The following is a 24,194-nucleotide window of genomic DNA, read 5'->3' as shown; positions in this document are numbered from 1 at the left end:
ATGAGATATTTTACATTGTTAAGATTTCGCGTAGAAATTGCTGCACTGTATACGAAGTTATTATAAAATTTCTCCATGTTTAAAGAGTTTCTCTCAGATTTAAAGCACAAATTGTGGAAACTTATTTAGAAACAGGATTCCCTTAAAAACTCCTCTTGAAGGTCAGCATCAAAAGTCTACAACAATCTTCCTATACTTTCTTGAAGCACACATGGCTACTCCAAAATTTCATTTAGCAATTTATCCATATTGTCAAGAAGAAGGTACTCGAAAATTGTTAGGACTGATCCCGCTTCACAGGTTAGTGATCTAAGAGCACTTCAACAGCGTTATCTTTAAGCTTAGGCCTTAAATGGGCCTTATTTTAAGAAAATTCACACTGAATTCCTTCGATATTGTGGGGAATAACTTCTGGAGAAATTCTTATAATAATTCATGGAAACTTGCTCTGTGGTAACTTTGCACGAATTTTGTGAAGAATCTCTAAATGAAAGACCCTCCATAAGAACATTAACACTAAATTCCCACAAAATTTTGGAAAAACTTTTCTGGAGGAATTCCTAGCACAATTCATGCAGACTTGCTCTGTGGTATCTTTGCACGAATTTTGGGAGGAATTCCTGATTTTTAAGAGTTTCTTTAAATGTCAACATCAAAATATGCAACAATACCTCCCAAACTTTCTCTATGCGTACCTGCAAGGATTACTCCATTCGTCTAACGGTCAGTTAATTTTGTCGAGAACTACTTGAAAATAGTTAGCCTGTTTCTGAGGTTAGTGATCTAAGAGCACTTCCATAGCGTAATGACTAAACATCAGCCTTGAATGAATATTCACACTGAATTCCCTCGAAATTAAGAGGAAAAATGTCTGGAAGAATTCAAAAAAAAAAAATCGTGGAGGCTTGCTCTGTGGTATCTTTGCAAGAATTTTGAGAGGAACCCCAGTAGGTGTTTCATTATAAATCTCTTCGAAAAAAAATCCGAAATAAAGTAGTAAGCATTGGAAAATGGGGTTAAAATTCATCAAACCATCGTAGAAGATTTATCTTTCTAGAAGATTTATTTAAAAAAAGTAACTTTTAAAATTACTAGAGGAAACCTAAGAGAACAAAATTTTGTGAACGTTAGGAAAAATTTTTAAAAAGGAGGAGAATGCCATTCATAGAAGAAATCCAGATGAAAGGAAAACAAGGCCTGATAGAATTCAATGCAGAAAACCTTAAAAAATCATTTAAAAATTCTGGAAATTTAACGCAGTAATGTATGCATAAATCTTTGAAAGAATTGAAGACAACTTTTATAAGAATCGGAGAAGTACTTGGATAAATAGCTGCAATAATTTATTATTGAATGTCTTTGTGAATCGAAAGCGCTACTTCTGTAGCCTATCTCACAAAAAACCCTCCGAAAACTGCCTTAGGAATGCCTGGCCATTTCGATTTTTCTTTCTGGATAAAGTGCTGCAAGAATTTCGAAAGTATTTCATGGACTTTCCTAATAAAATCATTAACAGGAACATGTTCTGTTCATCTGGGAATAGAATATCAATAAACAATAATACCTAGGAAATGTGTAATGTAAATTTTTCCCAAACTCGATCACTAACATATTCTATGTTCTCTCCCACCAGGCAAAATCACAGAACGGTTCTTCCTGCACGCACTCGATCGGTACTGGCACAACTCCTGTCTCAAATGCTCCTGCTGCGGTGCCATGCTAGCGGACATCGGTTCCAGTTGTTACACCCGCAGCGGAATGATCCTCTGTAAAGCAGACTACTCCAGGTAGGTGAACACACCAACAAACTATTCTAAATACAGTAGACTTAAACTGGGCAAGCCACTTATGTTTCCCAATGATTGAGAAGGAAGGTTTTATTAATTGCTCAAAAAAGCAGGACCTTATTGGTTGTCACGCTTCAGCGAGGAGTCGTCGGTGTGGGGTGAAAAGAACAATCGAACCCCTACTACGAAGGTGACCCTTTTGGCAGCGTTAACCCTTCCGACGAGGGTCGAAGCCATAAATCAACACATCTTGCCAAGAGCCCCAGCTAACGTTGAATTCCTTTGAACCCGGTTGGCACATTCAGAGCACTGACAAAAGAGTTAATTGAACCAGCGGCGGAGGAATGATTGCTTGCCAGATCGGTGTAGAATTAACGAGGACAAGCTGGCAACTCCATCCATGTGCCTCCTCCGGTAATGTAATTCGATAGTTTGTGCGTAAGCAGAAAGTCTTAACCGCAAGACCGCTCGCCACGGGGAGGTGATTACTTTTTCTTTATGGTTCGATTTTTTTCGAGTTCTTTACCTTTGAAGGAAATCTGTGAAAAAAAAAATAATTGCGTTTTTTGGGTTTGAGAGTTCTATTTTCCTTTCATTACGAACGAAATTCGATCCCGCCGTTTGGTTTGAATTCGGTAACTGCAGAACAAGAGTCTTTGTTTTCAATCCGAAGTATGCTTGAGTTTTTGACCAATCAGTGGTTCTCACTGACACATGTGAACTTTCAAAAGACACGTCATTGGCGTGTTTGCCGCATGTTTTTAATTTCTTCAAAGAGTCCTCAGCTATTCATCTAGGAATGATGAAAAAATCCTGACTACGCCAATGCCCAATAGAGTGATGCAAATTTTGAAATTTTTGCTCCCCTATGCTTAAACGATTTTAATTATGGTAAATAGCATCCTCCCAAAGTTTGAAGTGATTCGGAAGAAATTTGGTTGTGCACACGCCATTTGAAGTTTATATGGAGATTTCTATGGAAAACGCCAATCTTTTGTGTTCAGCCCTCTATCTCTTCGTCATAATATTTTATGGAAAAGTGAACACACTCATCTCATGTTAAAACTTTCCAGCTACAACTTTGCCGAAGACCACATTTTGATTGGACGTCAGGATAAATTGTTATTCATCATCATAAAGTTGGTTTATATGTAGCATGCTTCACCAACTGTTCGGCTGGCAACATGGTGCTCCTGGCGGGAAGAATAGATCAAAGTAATCCAGGCTACTATGTTCTACAGCAAATAAGCAGTGTTGCTCTGAAAGTTATTGAATGATCATCTCAGCATGATTTAGACTTTGGTATCAATAATAACAAATAATCCATACGGCCCATCAAAATGTTGTCTTCGGCAAAGTTGTTGCTGGGAAGTTTCCACATGAGATGAGTGTGTTCACTTTTCCATAGATTATTATGACGAGCTGTAAGAGGACTGAACACAAATGGTTTTCGTTTTCCATAGTAATTTCCATATAAACTTCAAATAGCGTGTGCACAACCAAATTTCTTCAGAATCACTTCAAATTTTGGGAGGATCATTTTCATCATAATTGACATCGTTAAAGCATAGGGGAGCAAAAACTTCAAAATTTGCATCAGTCTAATGCCCAAAGATCTTCTCAACATTGCGAGTGAATTCACAATTTGAGAACCCCTACCGTTGCAAACTACTTTCCGAAGTGAAAGGATCAATCAGTTTAATTCCTTTCACGGAGCAAATTATTTTTTTCTCGAATTATGCCTCTTTGATGGACTCACGTTGTTGAAGGGTTTCTTCAGAACGGCAGCAGCAGCAGCAGCAGCAGCAGCAAGCAGCGGGTTACAATATGTGAAAGCATCCATTTGAATGATTGGCATGTCATAGAGGGCTTGTTTCCGTGATCTGTAACAAGCAAGTGCCTCTAGGTACCACTCTTCATCAAAAGCCTTGTCGTTGATGTCGGGATCGGGATCGGGACGGCGGAAGGACAATAATGGGTGGAAAGGCACTTCTTGTGCGTCCTTCTCTATACGACGGTTGTGCACTGTTTTGTGTATCGTCGTCCTTCTGCTTCACATCCCAGGCACAGAGGACATGCTGGCAGCAGCTGATGGTATGCTACTCAGTCCGGGCAGCATCACACGATCCATGAAAGAACTCTCTCCGACCGGCAACAGCTGAGAGGGTGGAAGCGAAGCAATTAAATAAATTAACAGAAGAACATCTAGATCTGCCTGCCCTCTTGCCTGACTGCTTGCCTGACGCCTACCCGTTCAGGGATCCGTACCCATTCTTGAGCCTTCGCCTTCTATCGTCCGCCCTACATTTCACCCTCCACTTTTTCGTATTATTCGCTACAAAACAAAAAGGCGCACTTACACTAACGAGGCCCCGGGTACGCCAGGAAGGCAACAACTATAGCTACAGTGAGGACCATAAAAAAAATGCGAAAATTGTGCGAACTTGGATCAAGCACATTCCAGCCATATCTTCTACAGATTGCTTATTATTCCGTTGGGATTGCCGAATTATTCCATGAGCGATGTTTGGCATTAAAGTCACCAATTACAAAAAAACTACTTATTGCGAAAAAAATTTCGCAAGTCAGTTTGAAGCAAATTAGCTTGCTGCCCAGAGCATTAAAAAGGACAAAATTCGGTTATGAAGGTATATTTACCAAGCTAGGTTTCAACAGAAACACCCAAATTTCCAAAATCTTACGTTTCAAATGACGAAAAAAGTTGATGTTTTATACGCCTATGAATGATGATAGCAACTCCACCACATGCTTCATCCAGTTGGTCATTACGATAAACAAAAAAGTTTGGATCTCTTCAAATAAGTTTCAGTGATAACTGCTATATGTATGTTATTAGCTGCTAGAAAACTAAAAAGCTCGTCCTCTATTAGATCCAATACCAAAAACAGAATCTATCCAAAATTAACAAATCAACCAATAAATAAAATTTATGATTCGTTTTCGAATCCCTTATAAAAACTACCATAAAACTTGACACGTCGATTTTCGCATTTTCTAATGGCCCATCCTGTACATACGAAATGGATCCTCCTCGCAGAAATCAGTATCATCTCTTGGTCCCATTTCGCAATGACTATGACGACGAACAACAACAACAGCCAAGCAAGGCACACACACTCCAATCCTAGAGAGCGAGAGGAGGAGGGCTCATTCCTCGAAGCAGCATCGAGCTAATTACGAAATGGCAAAGCCGTTCCATGGCGACCTAGCAGGCCGCTGCCGCCGACGGCACTAGTGCCTCTGACAAAGCGACTGATGGACACGTGACGCGAGCGCGTAGAGGTCGCCTTCGCCCCTAACGATGAGGTCCCGCCATGTCGCTTGGGGAGCGCGCACCTACTGATGCGATTGGATGTGTATGGATGAGCTTTTCTACTAGCATGCCGGCGAGATATGTTCTGGGAACGTGGGCTCATACGGGCCCGTGCCGAAGGTGGTTCATTATTGTGATGCGACGCGATTAGAGGCGCCAAGTGCCATCTAAACAGCTTACAGGGACGCGTTGCCACCTTGGGGTAGCTAGTTATGAAGTGCCAAGCGGGTTTGGCCAACCGACTCGTTTTTTGATAGTGTTTGCAATATGAACTTTATTTCGATATAAATGCCGTAGGCATATTGTCCCAATTAGTAAATTTGTAATTGAATACCAACTATTGAGAACTATAAGTATCAGGACCGGGACCTTCCTTAGTCGAGTGGTTAGAGTCTGCGGCTACAAAGCAAAGCCATGCTGAAGGTCAATGGGTTCGATTTGATTGGAAATTATCTTTGTCAACAACTGTGTAAGTGCTCATTGAACACTAAGCTTAGAAGCAGGTTCTGTCCCAGTGAGGAAGTAATGCCAAGAACAAAAAGAAGAAGAAGTATCAGGATCGCCCATCAATCATGTGGTGTTTTTGTAGGTGATAGTAGCTAAATCATCATTGGTGTACAAATTGTAGATATCTACTGCGATAGAATATAACGAAAAGATAGCTGTTTAAGCTTACCAGAACTTGAATACTGTTGTTCAACCTCGTTCGACGTTTTGGTCATATTTGAGAGCTACCTCATGGTCCCTCAATGCATATTATTCAAAATTTGAATTCTGCATATCGGAACTCCTATAGAGGTTTCGTCAAGAAGCGCATCAAATATAAGTTGTACGTTGTACCTGTTCAAAAGTCAACCTGGAGTTTTTGTTTTAGAAATGATTTATGAATGATCTTTACGAATCATTCAGAAAGCTACTTTGAATTGTTTTATACATATCTTCTTAGTGTTGTTCCAAACCTTTGAATAAAATCTTCTTTAAACTCTAAAAAAAATCTTATTTTTCATGAGGTATTGCCCTGAGCTTCTCCAAAGCTGTTGAAGATGCTCCTCAGAACTTGATCGGAGTCTTACAGTTCCTAAGAGTTTCTCTTGATTAGGTTGCCTAAAGCTCGTCTTGAACATGCATTCGCTGTTTTAACAGCTAAAATGTTTCGATCATAATATTTTTTTAGAATTGTTGAAACATTGTTGTAGGAAGTTGAATTTTCAGTTATTCCGTGTTAAGATGATAACGATTTTGGAGAATAAATTGTTAAAGGATTTAAATCCAGATATGCTTCATTAAATTTCAGTAAAGATTTGATGCATCCACAATAAAATTTAAAGATTGCGCAATATAAAACACACACAAAAAAAACTTTAATTTACAAGGCACTTATTTTTTTATGATTGTCATGTAAAACGAGTTTTCATTGAATATTTACCGATAAATAATGTAAACTGTCTCATTACATTCAGGAATGCTTGCTAACAAGAGTGAAACTGAAATATTTCATGATCTTGCACCCAATATTCTCCAATATTGCATGCTTTCTTGCTACTTGAAAGTGAAATTGCAATAATACATTACAAATGGCATAACATGATTGAAACCAAAAATACATGACATGTAAATCTAAGCATTTTGGATGTATAAGACGTTCTATTAAATTTGCATTACATTGTTACCTTCCGGTCAACTGCTCCAAAACAACGATTTGTTAAGGGCAGACATCTATTTTAGGCACAGGCAGGTAAAGCAAACACATCAAAAAAATCTTAAATTTACATGGCACGTAAACTTTAACGATTGTCATGTAACACTAGTGATAATTGAATGATCAGCGATACATAATGTCAACTGCCTCATTGCATTCATGATGGCTTGCAATCTTTAGTGAAACTGAAACGTTTCATTTTCTTGCATCCAACATTCATGAATATTGCATGCTTTCTTGCATCTTGAAAATGAAATTGCAAACGAGAATGCTCGATCTACACGATTATAAGATGAATATTCTGCCAAAAATAATGCACATCGATGGATCGACGGCTCGGTCATTTCATGTGTATTATTTATGATTGATTTTTCAGCATTAATCCATTTAAACCAAGCGGTTTTGCTTGCAACATTCTTTGAGAGAAGACGTTTCACGTTCAATATTCAGGATTTTGTTATAATAGCTGTGTTTGTATTTATCATTAAACAATACATTACATATGGCTTAACATGATTGAAGCTTAAATTACCTGACGTGTATGTCTAAGATTTTTTTCGGGTATATACTTGACGAGTGGCCTTCTACTGTTACATCCGCTAAAAAATTGAATGCAATATAAAAGCAAAATTTGTCTTTAGGGAGAAACAGATCTAAAGCACTTTTTCGCTCGAATATTGCATTGTTCTTATACATTATCGATTTAAAGATATAATTCAATAAGCAAAACAAAATCGATAGATTCTGTTGAGGCTTCTGAGAAATTGTTCATGTGAAAAATCATCTCGTAATATTCCTGGAATCACAACTACAAATTGTAAGGTTCAAAAAAACAAAATTTACGTAATTTTTTTCAGCTGCGTTGTCTTTATACTTCAAGAGAAACGTTAAATTAAATAACATATACTAGTACTGCGGAATCGGAAATTGGAAGACATAGAAGGTCAGGATTTGCCTCAGAGTCATGCGACAAACCCTAAGCATGTTGCGTTTTCTTGCTGAAACTCTTCCAAAAATGTATATATGATAAACAAGTTCCTATTGGGATTTATTGTGGAATTGCTTCTGGAGTTCTTTCGAAACCGCATTTCAAAAATTTCTCGGTGTGGTCACCATAAAATGTGTCCAAAAATTTGCTGCGGTTATTTACCAAGTTTTTTGAAAATATTTTCTTATTTTTTTCTTCTGTGAATGGCCTTAGAATATAAGGAACGAAATACAGGATTCAACTACAAAAACCTCATTTTTTCTCGTTCGGAAATCGTTGGAGAATGTCCTGAAAGAGCTCATAGCAAATAGTTCAGTGAACAAAATGTAGCTCAATACAAGAATGGGGAAATCAAAGGAGAATTTCTGACAAATCATCTGACAGATTCCTAGATAAACTTTGACTTGATTCTGTTGTGGTAAACGGGTCACGATTCGGAAAGACCATGGTTTATCAAAAAAAAAATTTAATCGTTTAGTTTCAAGTAGGACGTTTTTTTAGCTTGCATCGTATCAACCAAAATGCTTAAAACTAAAAACGAGTGAATAAAACTAAGAAAATAAAAATAAAAACGTTGAATGAGTAATAATTCAAATATTCATAGTTAAATTTAACGGTCTGTGCAAATCAGTGCACAGGTTATACAATTCCTCACGGGACGCCTCTGGTTATAGCAATCAAAAACAACTAACAACTAACATGACAAACGAATTAATTTGAAACACCCACAAACAAATTTCCCAAGAAGTTGCATCACAATCATCTTTAAAAATATCCTTGAAATTTAGCAGAATTTTCCCTCGACTACTGGATATTCCAGAATTTTGACAGAAAGCTTATAGAAATTCCGCTCTGGAATTGCACAAGAATTCAATTCTATATTATGAATATTATACTAAAAATTGATAAAACAATTTCTAAAGAATTGTTTAGAGAAGGATTGTTATAGACTTCCTAATAAAATCTTAATAAATCTCTTTCCTTTTCCTAGTTATTTTGCTGAATGTTTTTTTGTCAAATTACTTTACCGATATGCTAATCTTGGAAGCAAAAGTATTCCTGGTCTTATTCAACAAATTTGTTCTGAAGATTCGAAGGGAAGAGACATTTGAAAAACGACGTAGATAGTTCTTGTAAAATTCAGGGACTTGAAGCAGAATTTCCAATAAAAAACACATAGAAAAAATCTGTCACAATTTGTGATGTATATTGGGAATATATCTAAGGAACTTTTGATAAACTTTAAAGAGAATTGTAATATTTTTTTAGGTAAACAATCTGAAGAAATTCACAGAGGAATTGCTAGTAGTAGAATAGAATCAATGAACTTTCAGAGGAAAGGCGAGGTAAAACTGTGAAGCTTTGAAAAGTTGAGTAATTTATGGATGTTGAAAATATGAGCAGGAAATTCTCCAACATACTTTATGCTAAAGCATTTGAAATAGTATTGTTTGCATTATTCTGAAAATAGGAGAATAGAAATACCAAGAAATTGACGCTTTTTTGTACCACAATATGTTTTGTAACAGAGATATTGAAATTTGAGCTTATCGCACACAACAAAAGTTGGTTCTTCTTTTAATTTTTCTTTTAATTTATATATATATATAACTTTGTGTCGAGTTTGATCATCTGTATCAGCCAAAATGGTATATAATTTTCGGCATATAATTGATTTCCAGTGATTTTTGTACGGTAGGATATTCTAGAGCACATTTTGGGATATTAAGGTGTATGTATTTCTAAAATGCATCCTTATTTTGAAATTCTTTAATAGATGATAATGCTCTAAAAAATCGCACAATTTTTCGTTGTTTTTGTTGTTTCACAATATCGCTCCAATTCAGTAATCTATTTAAATTCATTAGTGTACTATTGTTTTTCTCATGAATCTGGTATTGCATAACAACTTATTACACACATTTGGATTCTGATTTGTCGTAAGCATTAAACTTGGTAAATGGAAACCAACTATTATTGAACAGATGAACTTCCATTATTATGTTTAGAAGATAATCATAACTCTCACATACAATCACTAGCACTGAGCCTCTTGAAATAGATACCTATAAAAGAGCCAGTCTTTCGTTCAGAAGAAAAGCAAAAATTCAATTTCTCAATTTCTCTCCACATTCAGGAATTCGTTGGCGTCTGGATGGACAGCAAACGTCTTGCCACTTTTCCCTCCTTCTATCCTCCTCCCTCACCACTTCACCAGAATCCTTCAACGCAACGCGCGTGAAGGAATTTGAGTGATGTTCCGAAGCTCCTTCTCGGACGGGTCGTCTAGGCTCGGCTAGGCACAGTACACGGACATCACATCACGTCCAAGAAGCCCCGAAATTCATTAACCGCCAACACTTTTGGTGTTTTTAAAAAATGACCGAAGAATCCTTTGGGCTTGGCTTTCGTTTTTGCCAAATCCCCCCTCTGGAATTGGAGAAGTGCACGCACCGATAACGAAACGGCGATGGTCAGATCAACGTCTAACGACGAACAGTGGTTAAGATTTGAAAAAAATCATGGCAAATATTGCAAATTCTTAATATTTTACAACTTTTGTTCGTGACAAATGTTGTGGAACATGTCTTAGGGTTGCAGACCGTATTATAATATTATAATATTGTATGCAAGGATTTTACAAGAATTGTGAAATTTTACCAAGATTGAAAATTTTTAATACATTTGCGCGAGTTTTGAGTGAAGATTAAATACAGTGAAACCTCGATATCGACTCATGGAACCATACTAAAACAAACTTTCATGGTTACCATAATGGTCCCCTCAAACGGCTTTCCAAGGCATTCGTTTCCACGACTCGATATTTCCAAGAGTCGATGGTCCCTTCAGATATAGACTCATGGAGGTTTGACTGTAGTTGTTTTAAAGCAAAAATACAGTTTTTTTTTTGGAAATGTGGCACTTTTTAAGAAACATGAAGAAAAACAGTTTTCTTTTAAAATTTTCGTATGTGTTCTTAACTATCTGATATATGAGATGATGAATGATTGTCTTTGTTTTTCAACTAAGAACATGTATTTAAATAGTTGTTTTGGCCGGCTTTCCAAGAAACTGGACTTCTGTGCGACGAGATGACAACAACACTATCATTAGGTGTCGATCGAAACTGCTTTTGAACTGTCACCTCCTTCCCCTCCCCGAAAAGGTGGGCCTGGAACTGAAAGAAAGCAACGATCTCTCTACAATTGCAATCGGCACGCTAGCCAACAGAACGAACCGTGGCGTGGGTGGAAGTGAAAAAACTGTTTCCGAGAAAAAGTGATTCCCTCGGGAAACGGGGCCAGCCTCCGCAACGTAGACGGAAGTCAGAGAGAGAGAGAGAGAGTTCCTAGCAGATGCCCGGTAGAAGTTCGGGAAAAGTGGCACCAGAGAAAAACTGTAATTGAATTTGCTCCTAGCGTAATTGCATCAATTTACCTCGTCAATGATGAGCGGTCGCATCCTATGGAGTATGGACACCGGATGAAGAAGAGAGAATCACGGTGCTCCTCAAACCATAAAAATCAGAAAAAAAACTTCATACATCATCATTCGTTGTCTAACTGTATATCTGCAAAAATTAAAAGAAATCTTAGGAATTTGTATTTTTTGAATTTGTCAAAGTTGTATAAGCCCTCAGCATGATTTGGCTGAATAGCTGCGCTTTCGTAGTGGCAATCCGGGCCTCTTATGAACCAAGCTGTATTTTCCAAATTTAGCATATAATGAGCAATTCTCGCTGAAACCAGGCCATCGGTCATGTGTTCCAAGCGAAATATGAGACATATCCAGTGAAGAAATACCCAAGGTTTATCAAAAAATGGGCTTTTTCGCAAACTGTTCAGCTAGCTGGCGTACGAGGGGTCCACCAATTTGAGAAAACAGAAAGGACCACCCTTAAGTTTTATCGAAAACTAGCGATCAGTGACACTAAATTGGAATTCTAACGATGGGTGCCGATGGCGGCCTGGTTTCAGCGAGAATTTATCAATTTTAGTCCTTCAGGCCTCTTGATCCATTTTTTTAGCTATGATCAATGCTGATCTTTCAACTTCATATGTGCTATTGAAGCGTTGCAAGTGCTACGACTATGAGCTCCATGAAAAAAGTAATAACGGATATTTTTTATTTTCCATCAGCGCCAATATCAAACATCGTTCGTGTCACACACGTCTCACACTACAATTATTTTGTTTTTAAGAGTTAGACTCGATTAAAATCATAATTGGCAAGACACATTCAATGAAGAATGACGCAAATGATAGCAAATGATTTCCGAAGGTATAAAATTGGCTCCGTAATGCCTACTTACGCTTGAGCCTATGAAACAAAATGGCATTACTCCATAACGAATTCAAAACTTTTTTTAAATCGTCATAGACATGCAGCTTTACCATAGAAAACGATCATTGAGCACTGAATTGAAGGAGTTTTTTTCTGATAATAACGGTCTGGAAAGCACCGTGCGAGAACGAGATCCGAGACGAGACCACCGCGTGGTCAAAAGTTTTTTTTTCCGTCAGACTGTTGTGTGCATTCTTCGGACATCGGCGTGGTCGGTTACCAAGGATTATTGGGCGATGATAATTGAATTGCCGATGTTCGTTGCCGAAGCCCTCGCCGGGCAACGTCACATTCTCTTTCTTCGGGGTGTGCTGCGAAAGGTCTGGGTACGAACCGTGCAAAGTGCAAAGAGGAATTTTGACGTATACGTGCAAGAACTATGAATTGGGAAACCGTTTTTGAGAATTTTTCCGATGATGGGGGATTCCCCCTGTATGCCTCAAGTTTCTAGTGGGCTAATTTGGCACGCAACGTTAAATTCCCGCTTTTTTGCTAAATTGGCCCCTGTCCGAATGTCATTACTTCATTACATGCAACACGTGACTCCGTCAAATGTGTTTTCTAACTCTCATCTCGGTAATGGTTGTCATTGTCTGTTTGTAAGGGAGATCCAATCCGTACTACGTAATCTTACAGTTGTCTGGGAGAGTACCCTCTGGTTGTGAAAGACTGGGGAAGGACGGAGAAAAACCAGGATGCACTTCAATTTACTCAAGTGCCTACCTACGAGTCCGTTTCTTGTGTCATTCGTTAGTTGGCTTGACGCGTAAGCGTAACGACCAGTGTATGTAGGGTATGTGTACCAATTATGGATACAATATGCCAACAGGGGCATTCCTTAACCGATTGATTAGAGTCCGCGGCTACTAAGCAAAGCCATGCTGAAGGTGTCTGCTTCGATTCCCGGCCGGTCCAGGATCTTTTCGTAATGGAGGTTTCCTTGACTTCCCTAGACATAGAGCATCATCATACCGGCCACACAATAAACACATGTAAAAATGACAACTTTGAACACTAAGCTGAGAAACAGGCTCTGTCCCTGTGAGGACGTTAATGCAAATAAAAAGAATACTGCCGTAATCTGTCAGAATAATTTTGTTGACTGTATAACAAAAACTATTAAGAAGTTGCGAGAATTTCCACTCTATTATGATAATTGAGCATAAGTTCTTGCAACATTATACTACATAAATTCTGCAATTTCTTTACTTTTGCAGATATATGGTAAAATAAGCCGAAAATGTATCTGTCGCTTACGTCAATGTGCCAGATTACGGTAGTACAGCTATAATTGGTACTTCTACCCCACTTACTTCTAGCCGAGTCGAAGTAATTGTTGAAGGCTATAGGGTTGGTGCGTGTCAGACAAACGAGAATCTATCCAGCAGTCACTCTCCGCCATATGCGAGTACGAGAGGGAGTGTACGCGTGTGCATGTAAAATGGATTGCTGGAAGAATGGTCTAATTGCAATGTTCCTAATTAAATTAATAGTATTATGATTCAATTACTGCCGCCGGATGGATGTTTCGTAGCAGTCTGCTTTGGTTCGTCAGTTGAGAAGCGTGGTGCCGGGGTGGCAGCGTGATTATTCGAAAATTCATAAACTCATAGTCAAGCTTGATAATACTCCTCAACATCATCAGAGTTCTAGACCAGCTTGCTGCCTTTGCCTCTTTGTGAAAAAATGCTAAGCAGAGAGGCAACGAAAAATGAGCAAGGAAGATGCAGCACAAAACACACCAGAGTTAAATTCCATCAAAAGAGAGTGCCATCACTCCCCGAGGATTGTCATGTTCGGGCGGGACACTCAAGAGTTCTTTTGAAGCGTAAGTAAAGGTGAACATCGCAACAAGAGAGAGAGAGAGTACCAGAAAAAAAAAACATTTTTTTTGCACTCTCACTCGAATCGGTGTTGAAAATTTTGAGTTCATTTTTTTTCTCCTCAGAAAAACGGCAAATCGTCTCCTCTTTGCATCAAAGAGGAAACACGAGCCTGCTTATAGTTTAGGTTCAGATCAAGAGGCGGAACAGCTTCCACAGAGTAACTCTTTGCACATTAAGTAAGCTTGAGTTACTCACATTTTGCTCAAATACGTGCGATTACTTGGATCTCAATACCAACCGACATCAATTGGTTCAGGTTTGAAAATCTCTTCTACGCTGTCGAAAGCATTGCACACGTCTAAGACAATACAAAATATGAAGGATAAGTCCAATTTTAGTTTTTTTCCCTGGATTTCTGAAGAATTTGTTAAGTATTCTTGAAGGTGTTCTCAAAGAAATCACTTTCTATTTTTTTCCTCAATTTTGATTCTTTAGAAGTTCTCGATAGACAATGGGTCAAAAAGGGATATGTACGATTTATTTATTGAATAACTATCGCAATTTAACTCCAATAAACTTCAAAGTTGGTGTGTATGTACTAGAGTGGTTCAAAAAATCGTTTTTGCTCCACACCGCTCATTCGATTTTTGACCAACTTCTGAGTGTCCTCCCAAAATTTGAGCTCATTTGGATGAAAACTGAGACTGCACAAGCCCTTTAAAGTTTATATGGGAATTACAATGAGAAAAGCAACCAATTCATTCAATCGGTAATAGTGTTTGCCAATGTGTTCTTGGAGATTAGAGCTACGTTGATACTGCGAGATACATTCATCAGCTACAACTTTGCCGAAGACCGCTTTCAAATCGGACGTCTTAGTAATTAGTTATTGATTTATATCCAGTCACAAATTCTTCAGCAGTGCTCATTTAATTTCTGAACAGGCAACATTGGTGCACCTGGCGCGAAAGATAGCACGCACAAATCATGGCTACTATGTTTACTGCATATATCCAGTGATGCCTGCAGAACAGCCTATTAATTATAGCCAAAGTTTTACAACTCATTCAAAAATCAATAACTAATTACCGAGGCATCGAATTTAAAAACGGTCTTCGGCAAAGTTGTAGCTGATTATTGTATCTCACAGAATCAACATAAGTCTAATCCCCAAGAGCACATGGGCAAACACTATGACCGATTGATTGAATTGCTTGCTTTTTCCACAGTAATTCCCATACATATTTTAAAAGGCTTGTGCAGTCTCAGTTTTCATCCAAATGAGCTCAAATTTTGGGAGGACACTCAGAATTTGGTCTAAAATCGAATGAGCGGTGTGGAGCAAAAACGATTTTTTGAACCACTCTAGTATGTACTTTGATGGTACATTAACAACTGTTCAAAAAATTAAAGAAAAATATTTATTCACAGCAGCACCACAAGTGAATGAAAAATGACCCAATCTCACCCCATAGAGGGGGTGACATTAGGTCACTGTAATTAAAATAACTTGTTTTTGAAAAAATGCTTTCAAAACCACCCACAGCTGAAAAATATTGATGAAATACGATGCAAACAAAATGAAAAGATATCTAAGATGTTTCACAAGTATGATAAACCCACTTAAAAGAACGATTATACCAAAAAATTGAAGAGCTATGAGAATAAATATGTAAACCCAACATTTATCGTTAAGTTTACATAAATTTTCTTGTTTTTTCCATCAAATTGTTTTCAAAGTCTCATCCCCATTGCCATAAAGCCTATTAAGATTTTCCAAAGGTGTACTGAAACAGTGATTATTTTAAACCTTCGCAAATAGTTAAATTTCGGTGCGACATTCCATGATCAATACGTTTCAGCAGATTTTGACGTCATAATCCCCGGTATTTCAGCGATCCAACTCATTTGTACTTCCGTGAGATGTTTCTATAATATGAAAACACTAATAAAATATTGAATTTGAAATTGAATTGAAGGAAAAATTCATTTACTAAAATTTTACGATGTTGCTGTGCACGAAAAACAGTTGCTGGTTTGAAAAGTTGTCAGGATGCGTTGAATTGTTATTCAATGCACGGAATACTCAAGTAGACTTGTTTGATGTTTCAGAGATGCTGTATTTAGAAAGAATAACCAAATCTTAATGAAAAAAGAGAACACCCGACACCGTAAAATGTGTCTTGTGATTTCATTTACTATCGTTCTTACTTGACCCAATCTCACCCCCATTTTAATGTTTTAGACACCGTACCGAAAAAAAAAAATAAATTTATGTGGAAAATATATATTCCAGAAAATACATGTGAAGTGTAATGGAAAGACTTTCAAGTTTCTACTAATATAACTATAGACGTTAAAGTATATGCGTGATACTTTGCACAGGAGAAATCTAATGTTGTAAATTTTATCTAGTTTCAACATACAAGTTTATCGATATAGTAAACAAAAACTACTATTTCTAAAAATGTATATTGTAAAGAATTACGTGTATTTATATGTTCCCTAACATATGAATTACAAATTTTAATAATATCAGCGTTATTGGCTGAAATATTTCATATATCATATTTTTCCGTTTTGATCCAATCTCACCCCCTAGACCCATTGTCACCCCCATCGACGGTAGTTCTAAAAATATATTAAAGGAATACTGGAGGTGTTCCAGGACAATTTATTTTTAGGAATACTTCTATTTTAGATGGAACCTACAGGTACAAGGTTACAGCGAAGCGTCACGCCATTGTATTATAGAGTTCCATCTTCGTCGGTCTTGGGCTATACTTATTCAGTTGCCCGGACGTTTAGGGTCGTCAGGACCTCTTCCACTGCGTACAGCCAGAGCGTATTCATGGTCTTCCACGAAGTCACTCTCCTCTACATCGTCCCCTGCTGAATATTTTGTTCATTATTCTTTCTTCCGACATTCGCCCTATAAAAGACCCTATTCGCAGCCGCAACACGTCTTTTTACTTCGCGGGAAACGTCGTTGTCATATGTCACAAGTGTTCCAAGGTAATCAAATTCTTCAACGACTTCAAACACATCTCCCTCAAACACTACTTCAGTACCTACTCCAAGCCTACCTCTATCTGTATCTGCAACCATGTACTTCGTATAAGTTTGTAATATGAAGTAAAAAATCATCAAAAACAACAAAAACTTATTCCAGAGATATGACCCATAACGCGGGTAGATCACCTTTTCGTGGTGCGTTATGGGGTAAAGAACCCTAGTCCTGACTGCTTCAAACGAAGAGAACAGGATATTATAGTAATCTAAGGAACATTTTTTAGTCCTTGTTACATTTGTCAACCTTGTTGAAAGTGACAAGTCTCGGTTTTCCCAGTTGCCGAGAATGATCAAATGAGTCAAATACAACAATTTGTTTTCTAATCTTTTAGTTCTCTAGTTTGAAGAACTAAGCACTAGGATTCTGATGCATGGATAATGTCGGAGTAATTTCTTGGCTTTATCAAGGGAATCGATTTAGACTGATAAAGGGGCGCGCCTGTGGAGAATGTACCCACCACATTCTTCTTCGCGAAAAGATCCTGGACCAACCTTTGCTTTGCTTTGTAGTCGCGAACACTAGGCTAAGGAAGTCTCTTTGAAGCAGTTTCAGTATATGTAATAAAAAATCTGAAGAAGACTCCACGGACAGAAATGTGGATAAATCTATTGGCACAAAGTTTGGCTCAATGGAAAACAAGTTTATGAAATATTTAATCTTTTGTTAGTATTTATTTACATAACTAAATTTCAAGTTTTATTTTTGTGACTTTCGTAGGTTAGAGCACGTTATCGCTTTTCACACACGCCTATGACGGATGACGGAATGTTACTGAAATTGGTTTTAGCAATACGTTATATCAACCAACACTAAGAACTGTTCATTTTATAAAAAGGACACTTTGCTAATGCTATATCTTTTTTATTTATTTATAAAATCGTTATCGGTTTTCTGTGCATCGTTAAACTATTATTCTACAATGCTATGAAAATATAAGATCTTAGAAAATGCTTTTGTTTGAAGAGCTAAATAGTTTTTCCAAAAACTCCTAAGAAAAGCTGTTTGTCAAAGTTTAACATTATTTTTCGCAAAACAAAAATCCTAATTTTTTTGAACAAATTGTATGTTTGTATCCTTTACTATTCTATTTAAAGTATTGCTTTTAAAAAATCAATTATATTCCACCATTCTCTGGTGTTAGGTTACTTTAGTGATTTACCCATTTATGGCCAAATTTGCGGATACACCATCCTTTCACTCTCAGCAAAAGATAAAAGTAAAAAACGTGTTCAAAACTAGTTTGGATTACTATACAAACTATATTTGTATTAACGGGAGCTGAATCGTGAGCTTAAACCACAAAGTATAAATTTTACTGTTAATGGTAATTTTACTAAAAAGTCTCATACTTTTAAAATCATGTACGCATGTATATCGACCAACAGCAAATTGTAAACAGTTTTCTCTTAATATTTCAATCGGTAATCTCAGAATGACATATTATGAAAATAATATGTGGAAAATAAAATTGATTCGATTACAGCAGTGTTTCCAATTTTGATGATTGCCAATGTGCTTTAAAAGGTCTTCTAAGAATAAAGCAATTGTGTTTCTATTGTGCTTTAAATGTGACGTGGGGACTAAATACGTAACTCTATAAAGGCGTAAGTTATTTTTCATATGAATACTATATATTCTACGCATATCAATTCCCTTTAAATTTAATATATTTTTTTCTAAAAAATATAGGGGAAAATGATTTAATTATATCTGTAAAATTGTTGCTCCAAAAATAACTTGACTTTTTCATCAGGCTTCTGATTAATGATGTTTTTGAAGAAAAATCCTTTTTTGATAATAAAAAATATAAGTTTTCGAATTTTTCCAGCCAATTTCTATCAATCACTGATTCTGATAACCTCCAAAAATCGACCGTTCTAATCGTTGTTCTATATTCGTGTGAAATTTAATTATTTTGGAGAGTTTTTATTATCACGACATTGTACAATACTAGTCGAACGATGTGCAGAAAACCGATTTAAATTTCATTGATAAATTAAAAAGATACAGCATGCACAAGGTGTCCACTTTATAAAATGAACAGTCCTTAGGTATTGCCGGCTCCAAAAGTCTGATTGCATTCTAAATCAAATAAAGTACTAGAAATGTGATTCGTTTCTAAAAAATATCTTTTCATGCGATTTTTTCCACAGCTGTGTTGCATCACTTCGAACTGCGAATCGAGCTCCGCCTTTTTTCAGCAATGCTGCGTTTTTCCGTACAATACAGCCAACGATTATTTTAGTCCAAATATTTGGTAAAACACATTAGCCTTTCTCCTTGATTCAAGCAGTTTATCCTGATGTTTGACACTTTCCCATGCTTCGATGGTTTCAGTTCAATTGAATGAAATTAGTTTCACAGGAAATGGCTTCGGTGATGGAAGGCTAAAACTTTGCCTGATGAGTTTTCATAAATCGCCGCATAATGCAAATAGAATCGATAAATTTAGAAAAATTCGAATCGGTCCCCATACCAATGGAAACAGTGAACCGACGCCACGTTACACAAATGATTGACCTGTGTGTGTGCGAAGGGTAGGAGAGGGTACTTTGAAGTGTCACCCTTCGTCGGGTGTTCGGTCAGTGGAAGCACAACGTTTTTCAATAATTAATGAGCAACCAGGACCCGTGTCGGTCGGAAATCGAAGTGCGTTTTTTGCCTCACTCACGATTGCTTGAAAAATTAATTCCAGCCCGTCCAAATCACTTTGGTTCCAGCTTTACGCTGCTTGGTCCTAAGAAAGGGGTGAAGAATCAGGCAATATTGAATTCTCTTTTTTTTCTATCTTTATTAACGAGATTTTTAGCCCTAGGCTAGTTCATCTCGGGACGGGCAATATTGAATTTCGATGTCTTATGTATTGAAAACTTGCCGTTATTGAAACAAATAGAAAAAAATCCAAGCGATGCTGTTATTGTAGGCTTTTAGGCGCTTCCTCAATAACTTTCCATTAAGATTGAGAGCATGCGATGATACCAAATATACATTAATTTATTCATTTTGAAAATTATTACTTGTAATAGAAGAAAGAACGAAAATTAAAATGTACATGTGAAAAAAACAACAAATAGTCAGAACATTTATTACTTAATAACGATGGAAAACAGCGAACATATCTGCTGAACCGGAACAAAGACAAAGCAAAACGCTCGCGAACATCCAGAGTGCTGATTTACTCGCATCTGTCGTGCTCGCGAGTAAACGAAGCTGCATTTCCCCTCCTATATTTCTGGTTTTCAAGGGTTTTTGACTACAAACTGGTAGATTACTGTAGATTAGATGGATAAACAATTGATTGGTCTGATAAAATTGTAATAAATCACACCTTGTTCGGTTACTCACGAATTAAGTTCGTGAGCTTTTCGTTATTTCTTTTGGTATGTTCTCCCGAGCAGGCGGGTGCGAACTTACTCACACCAAGCCTGTTCGCGAGTCTGTCATGTTTATTTTGATGCGAAAATATCCACCACTGTAATTATTGGACTGAAAGTCTTTTACATGAATAGTATTCGAGCAACCTTAGCATTTAAAACATTTGTTTTCATTTGGACTAGACATCTCAAAAAGAGACTTGTCACAATCAAACTTTTCTCAATTTTCTTATATATGATGGTATATGATCGATTTTCTTTGTACAAATTTTAGACTTGTTGAACCCCCTTAGATGTCCCTTAAACTTTCATAGTAGCTTCTGGAGGTTCAAACGAAAAGAATTGGGGGTATATCTAAAGATTTTTACGAGTAGATTTTTTCATAAAAAATAACTAAATATCAAAAATGTTATAGCTCGAGAAGGTCACAATGTCCCCAAAGTGGGATTGCGTCAGACTTCTTTTTCTCCTAAACTTGCTCCAAACAACAGCTGCTTGTGGTGGGATGACTGTGGTAGTGGTGGTGGTGGTGGTGCCCGACAGCTTAACTTTGTTTACTTCATTACCCTGAAAGGACGACCATCACACTATGTCTCGGCCTGGTTTCGGTGTGGCGATCTGATGGGTCTAGACTTGGCAGTTTGGATTCGTGTACAAGAGGGGGGTAAAAGAGGCAGGGCGGTATCGAATGGACGGACGACTATTGCGTGCTGCTTCGAATTTGACGTTTCGATCTTAATTGACGAGGGTCGACCTGCCAAGTCGTAGGGCCGCCGCCGCCACCACCACCATTGCCTTCTTCATCATCATCGTCATCATCAACCATCATCCCCAGCGACAGAAACAGCATCACCGAAGTCATCATCGTCGCCGGCGTCGCATAACGGTCCGGCTTTTTACAAAAAAGCGACCAAAACTTCAAAAAGTGATTTAGAGATTTCTCGCGTTTAGTATCATAGGGGCGTATCTGCAGTGATCGATTTCTCTTCATCGATTTTCTCTTTGGCTTACCACTTGACCGAGCGACTGCTTCAAACTGTTATTTTTGGTTCAGTAGAAAGAAGTCATCCTACCTCGTCAGACTACATCAAAATATATTATTAAGATCGATAGAATTTCATGTACCAATCGAAAGAAAAAATCGACGAAGAGAAATCGATCATTCCAGATACACCTGTATGATACTAAATGCGAGATTTTTTCATTTCTTATTTATTTATAATACATCGACCATATTGCATTCTAATGATTCTTAATTGAGTGAAAGACTGAAAGACTAAAAGACTCAAAGAATCTATCATAATCAAAATTCAAAATCGGTGTTTTCGTTCAAATTTGAAGAAATCTCTTCCAAAAAATATCACTGCATTTCAGATAGCAAGAGCAGTGCTATGATTTATTTTCATGAACTTGCTTCAATTTTGGACGAAAAATCTGTATTAAAAAACATAAATCGATGACGGTTATTTGCCTCATATAATGTATAAATGTAATTTTTATTTCATGAACATGTCTCAAGTCAAAAATTTGAATATTAAGGTACAGTTTTAATTCTAGTTTTGAGAATGGAAAATCCCACTAATGTCGTCAATATTTGATCGTTATTTAAGCACTATTTAATATTAAAGTTCAGTAGTTTTTACGATTCTAAACTTGATCAAATATAAACAATATATCACTTCTTTTAATTTTGCACCTTGCCAAAGTCCCTCCTGAAACAACAAAACATCAAATAGCATATTCAGATTGTAAAAACTAATTTTGATCAAACTTGATTTTTTCCAACCCGTTGTGCGTCGGTCGGCGTATTTTTTATACTAATCTGTAACCCATCAAGAAAAAAACCATCGGCGAATCGATGGCGAGGAAGTGGTGCAGAATTAAATCGACCCTCCTCTTCTGGAAGAGAACCTGACTTTTTTCCATTTGGTAAAGAGGGTTTTCCCGGTTCCAGCGATGTCTGTCTGTCGATCCTGCGATGTCGCACCCTCCAATCATAGGGATAATGCTCATTAGATAAATTGTAATTGGTTTTATTATCGCTATCTGTGTACATATCGGACTGATTATCTGTGTCTGTGATGGTGGTCGCTTTGGATCAGGTTGGGAGAAGTGTCATTCGTCAATATATATCGCTAGGGTTCGATTGTTTGCAGAGATGAGCGCATTGCGGATCACTTATTTTTGAGTAAAAAGAAAAGGAGGTATTGAGGAAAAATTTGCCCAAATTTTATGAAATATTACAATTAACATAGGTTACTCCAAGAATGTCTTAAGAAATTACGAATTACCGCAAAACTTCTCAATTAGGAAACGAAAATTTTGAAAACAAAATTTCTAAATTGGACTCTGGCTTTTAGCCCTTTTGGAAATCATCAAACAATTTGAAAAATCTCCAGAAGCCATGCAATTTGAAAGCGCGCATAATAGGGCTCACTAGTCCAAGTGGAAACCAAGATACTCAGGACTTCGAAAGCATTCTCAATCAGAAGAATGTTTTTGAAAATTCTTGGGAGACTGATTTGGAATGAGATTCTACTGCTTCGCTTATAATTTAACATCTTAACTTATGAGCTTGTATATTTGGGTACGACAAAAAAAACAAAGCAAGGTTCAATCCCTTATCTCGTTAGCGTTTCAGCCCTGGGCTGAAAACGAATTTGCTTATCAAAAATTTCCATCCATGTGACACATCCTTCCCGCCCAGCAACGGATGATTCATTTCTGTTCGTTCTAGAAAAAATCAACTCTGCTCTCATCTCGCCACCGCAGATGCCACGTGGCGGTCGACCCTTTCATATCATTTAGTTAGAGCTAGGCTAAGAACCGCTGCAGCAAACGAGCTGCGCGATCGTTTAGCGTTTATCGCACAAGTGCACCCTGCATGAAGGCCCTGGCAAGCGATAGCTGATGGCTGAAAAAAATTCAACCCAAATGTACACAAATCATTGAGGCGCTCGAGTGCGTGTGTGTTCGTGAGAGGTTGACCGTTGAGGCCACTTGGATAGTTGCGGTCCACAGTCGTGGGTGGCGGTTTTTTATCAGACGGAAGCGTAACCAATTCCGCAATGAGTTTGACGATATCTTGCTGCTGCTCAAAAGGAAATTTTGAATTCTGTTTCTCAAAAACTAATTGAATAGATTCGAAATTCAGTTTTTACAATCCTTACAAGTGGCAATAAACTTTAATGGACAAGCTACAAAATGAAATCACAGAAATCTCTATTTCGGGCATGTCCATGACCAGTTTTTCTTCAACGCCTATCCAATTCCTCTAAGCCATTCGAGGATGCAAACGAGCGTGTGGCAGCCAAATCATTTCACTGCACGCTTCAACATCCTTTCTCCTCCCACACACACACACACACTCGGCCATCTCCGGTTCAGATATCATCTACTAGCAACGAAAGGACTAGTAGCTGTTGCCAACTCGTTCCCACATCGACGACCGGAAGTGGATAGATCCACTGAAACGGTCGAGAGAAAAAAAAACTGGCCAAAATTAATTTTTCAAGTGCTGCAGAAAATCCACCCAACAGAAACTATACGCGCCGGACGGTCGTCGGCTGATGATGCTGGTCTCGGTCATCCCCGGCACGGGAAACTTGATTCCAGCCGCGAAAAGGATTCAACCTCAACCGAGCAACAGCATCAAGCCTAATGGTATGCGATGTTTTGAATGATTCGAATGATGATCTTTTGGCACTCATTGGTAATCTCTGGGGACGTCTTGGGAACTCTTTGCTTGCCTTTGAAAAACCAAAGATTT

General features: G+C 37.6%; 1 protein-coding gene across 4 annotated transcripts in view; it reads left to right on the top strand.

Annotated features, from left to right (window-relative positions):
• Window positions 1–24,194, top strand: part of LOC5569070 (LIM domain transcription factor LMO4) — a 194,707-nt gene that overhangs the window by 111,582 nt on the left and 58,931 nt on the right. For all 4 annotated transcript variants that reach the window (XM_021847348.1, XM_021847345.1, XM_021847346.1 and 1 more), the window contains exon 3: window positions 1,634–1,787. In XM_021847348.1, coding sequence (XP_021703040.1) covers window positions 1,634–1,787 — 154 coding nt within the window. The remainder of the gene's footprint in view (window positions 1–1,633; window positions 1,788–24,194) is intronic.

The sequence above is a fragment of the Aedes aegypti genome, chromosome 2 (assembly GCF_002204515.2).
Source record: "Aedes aegypti strain LVP_AGWG chromosome 2, AaegL5.0 Primary Assembly, whole genome shotgun sequence".
Taxonomy (NCBI): domain Eukaryota; kingdom Metazoa; phylum Arthropoda; class Insecta; order Diptera; family Culicidae; genus Aedes; species Aedes aegypti.
Note: the sequence above shows the minus strand (reverse complement) of the source record. Positions and strands in the feature narration are given on the sequence as shown.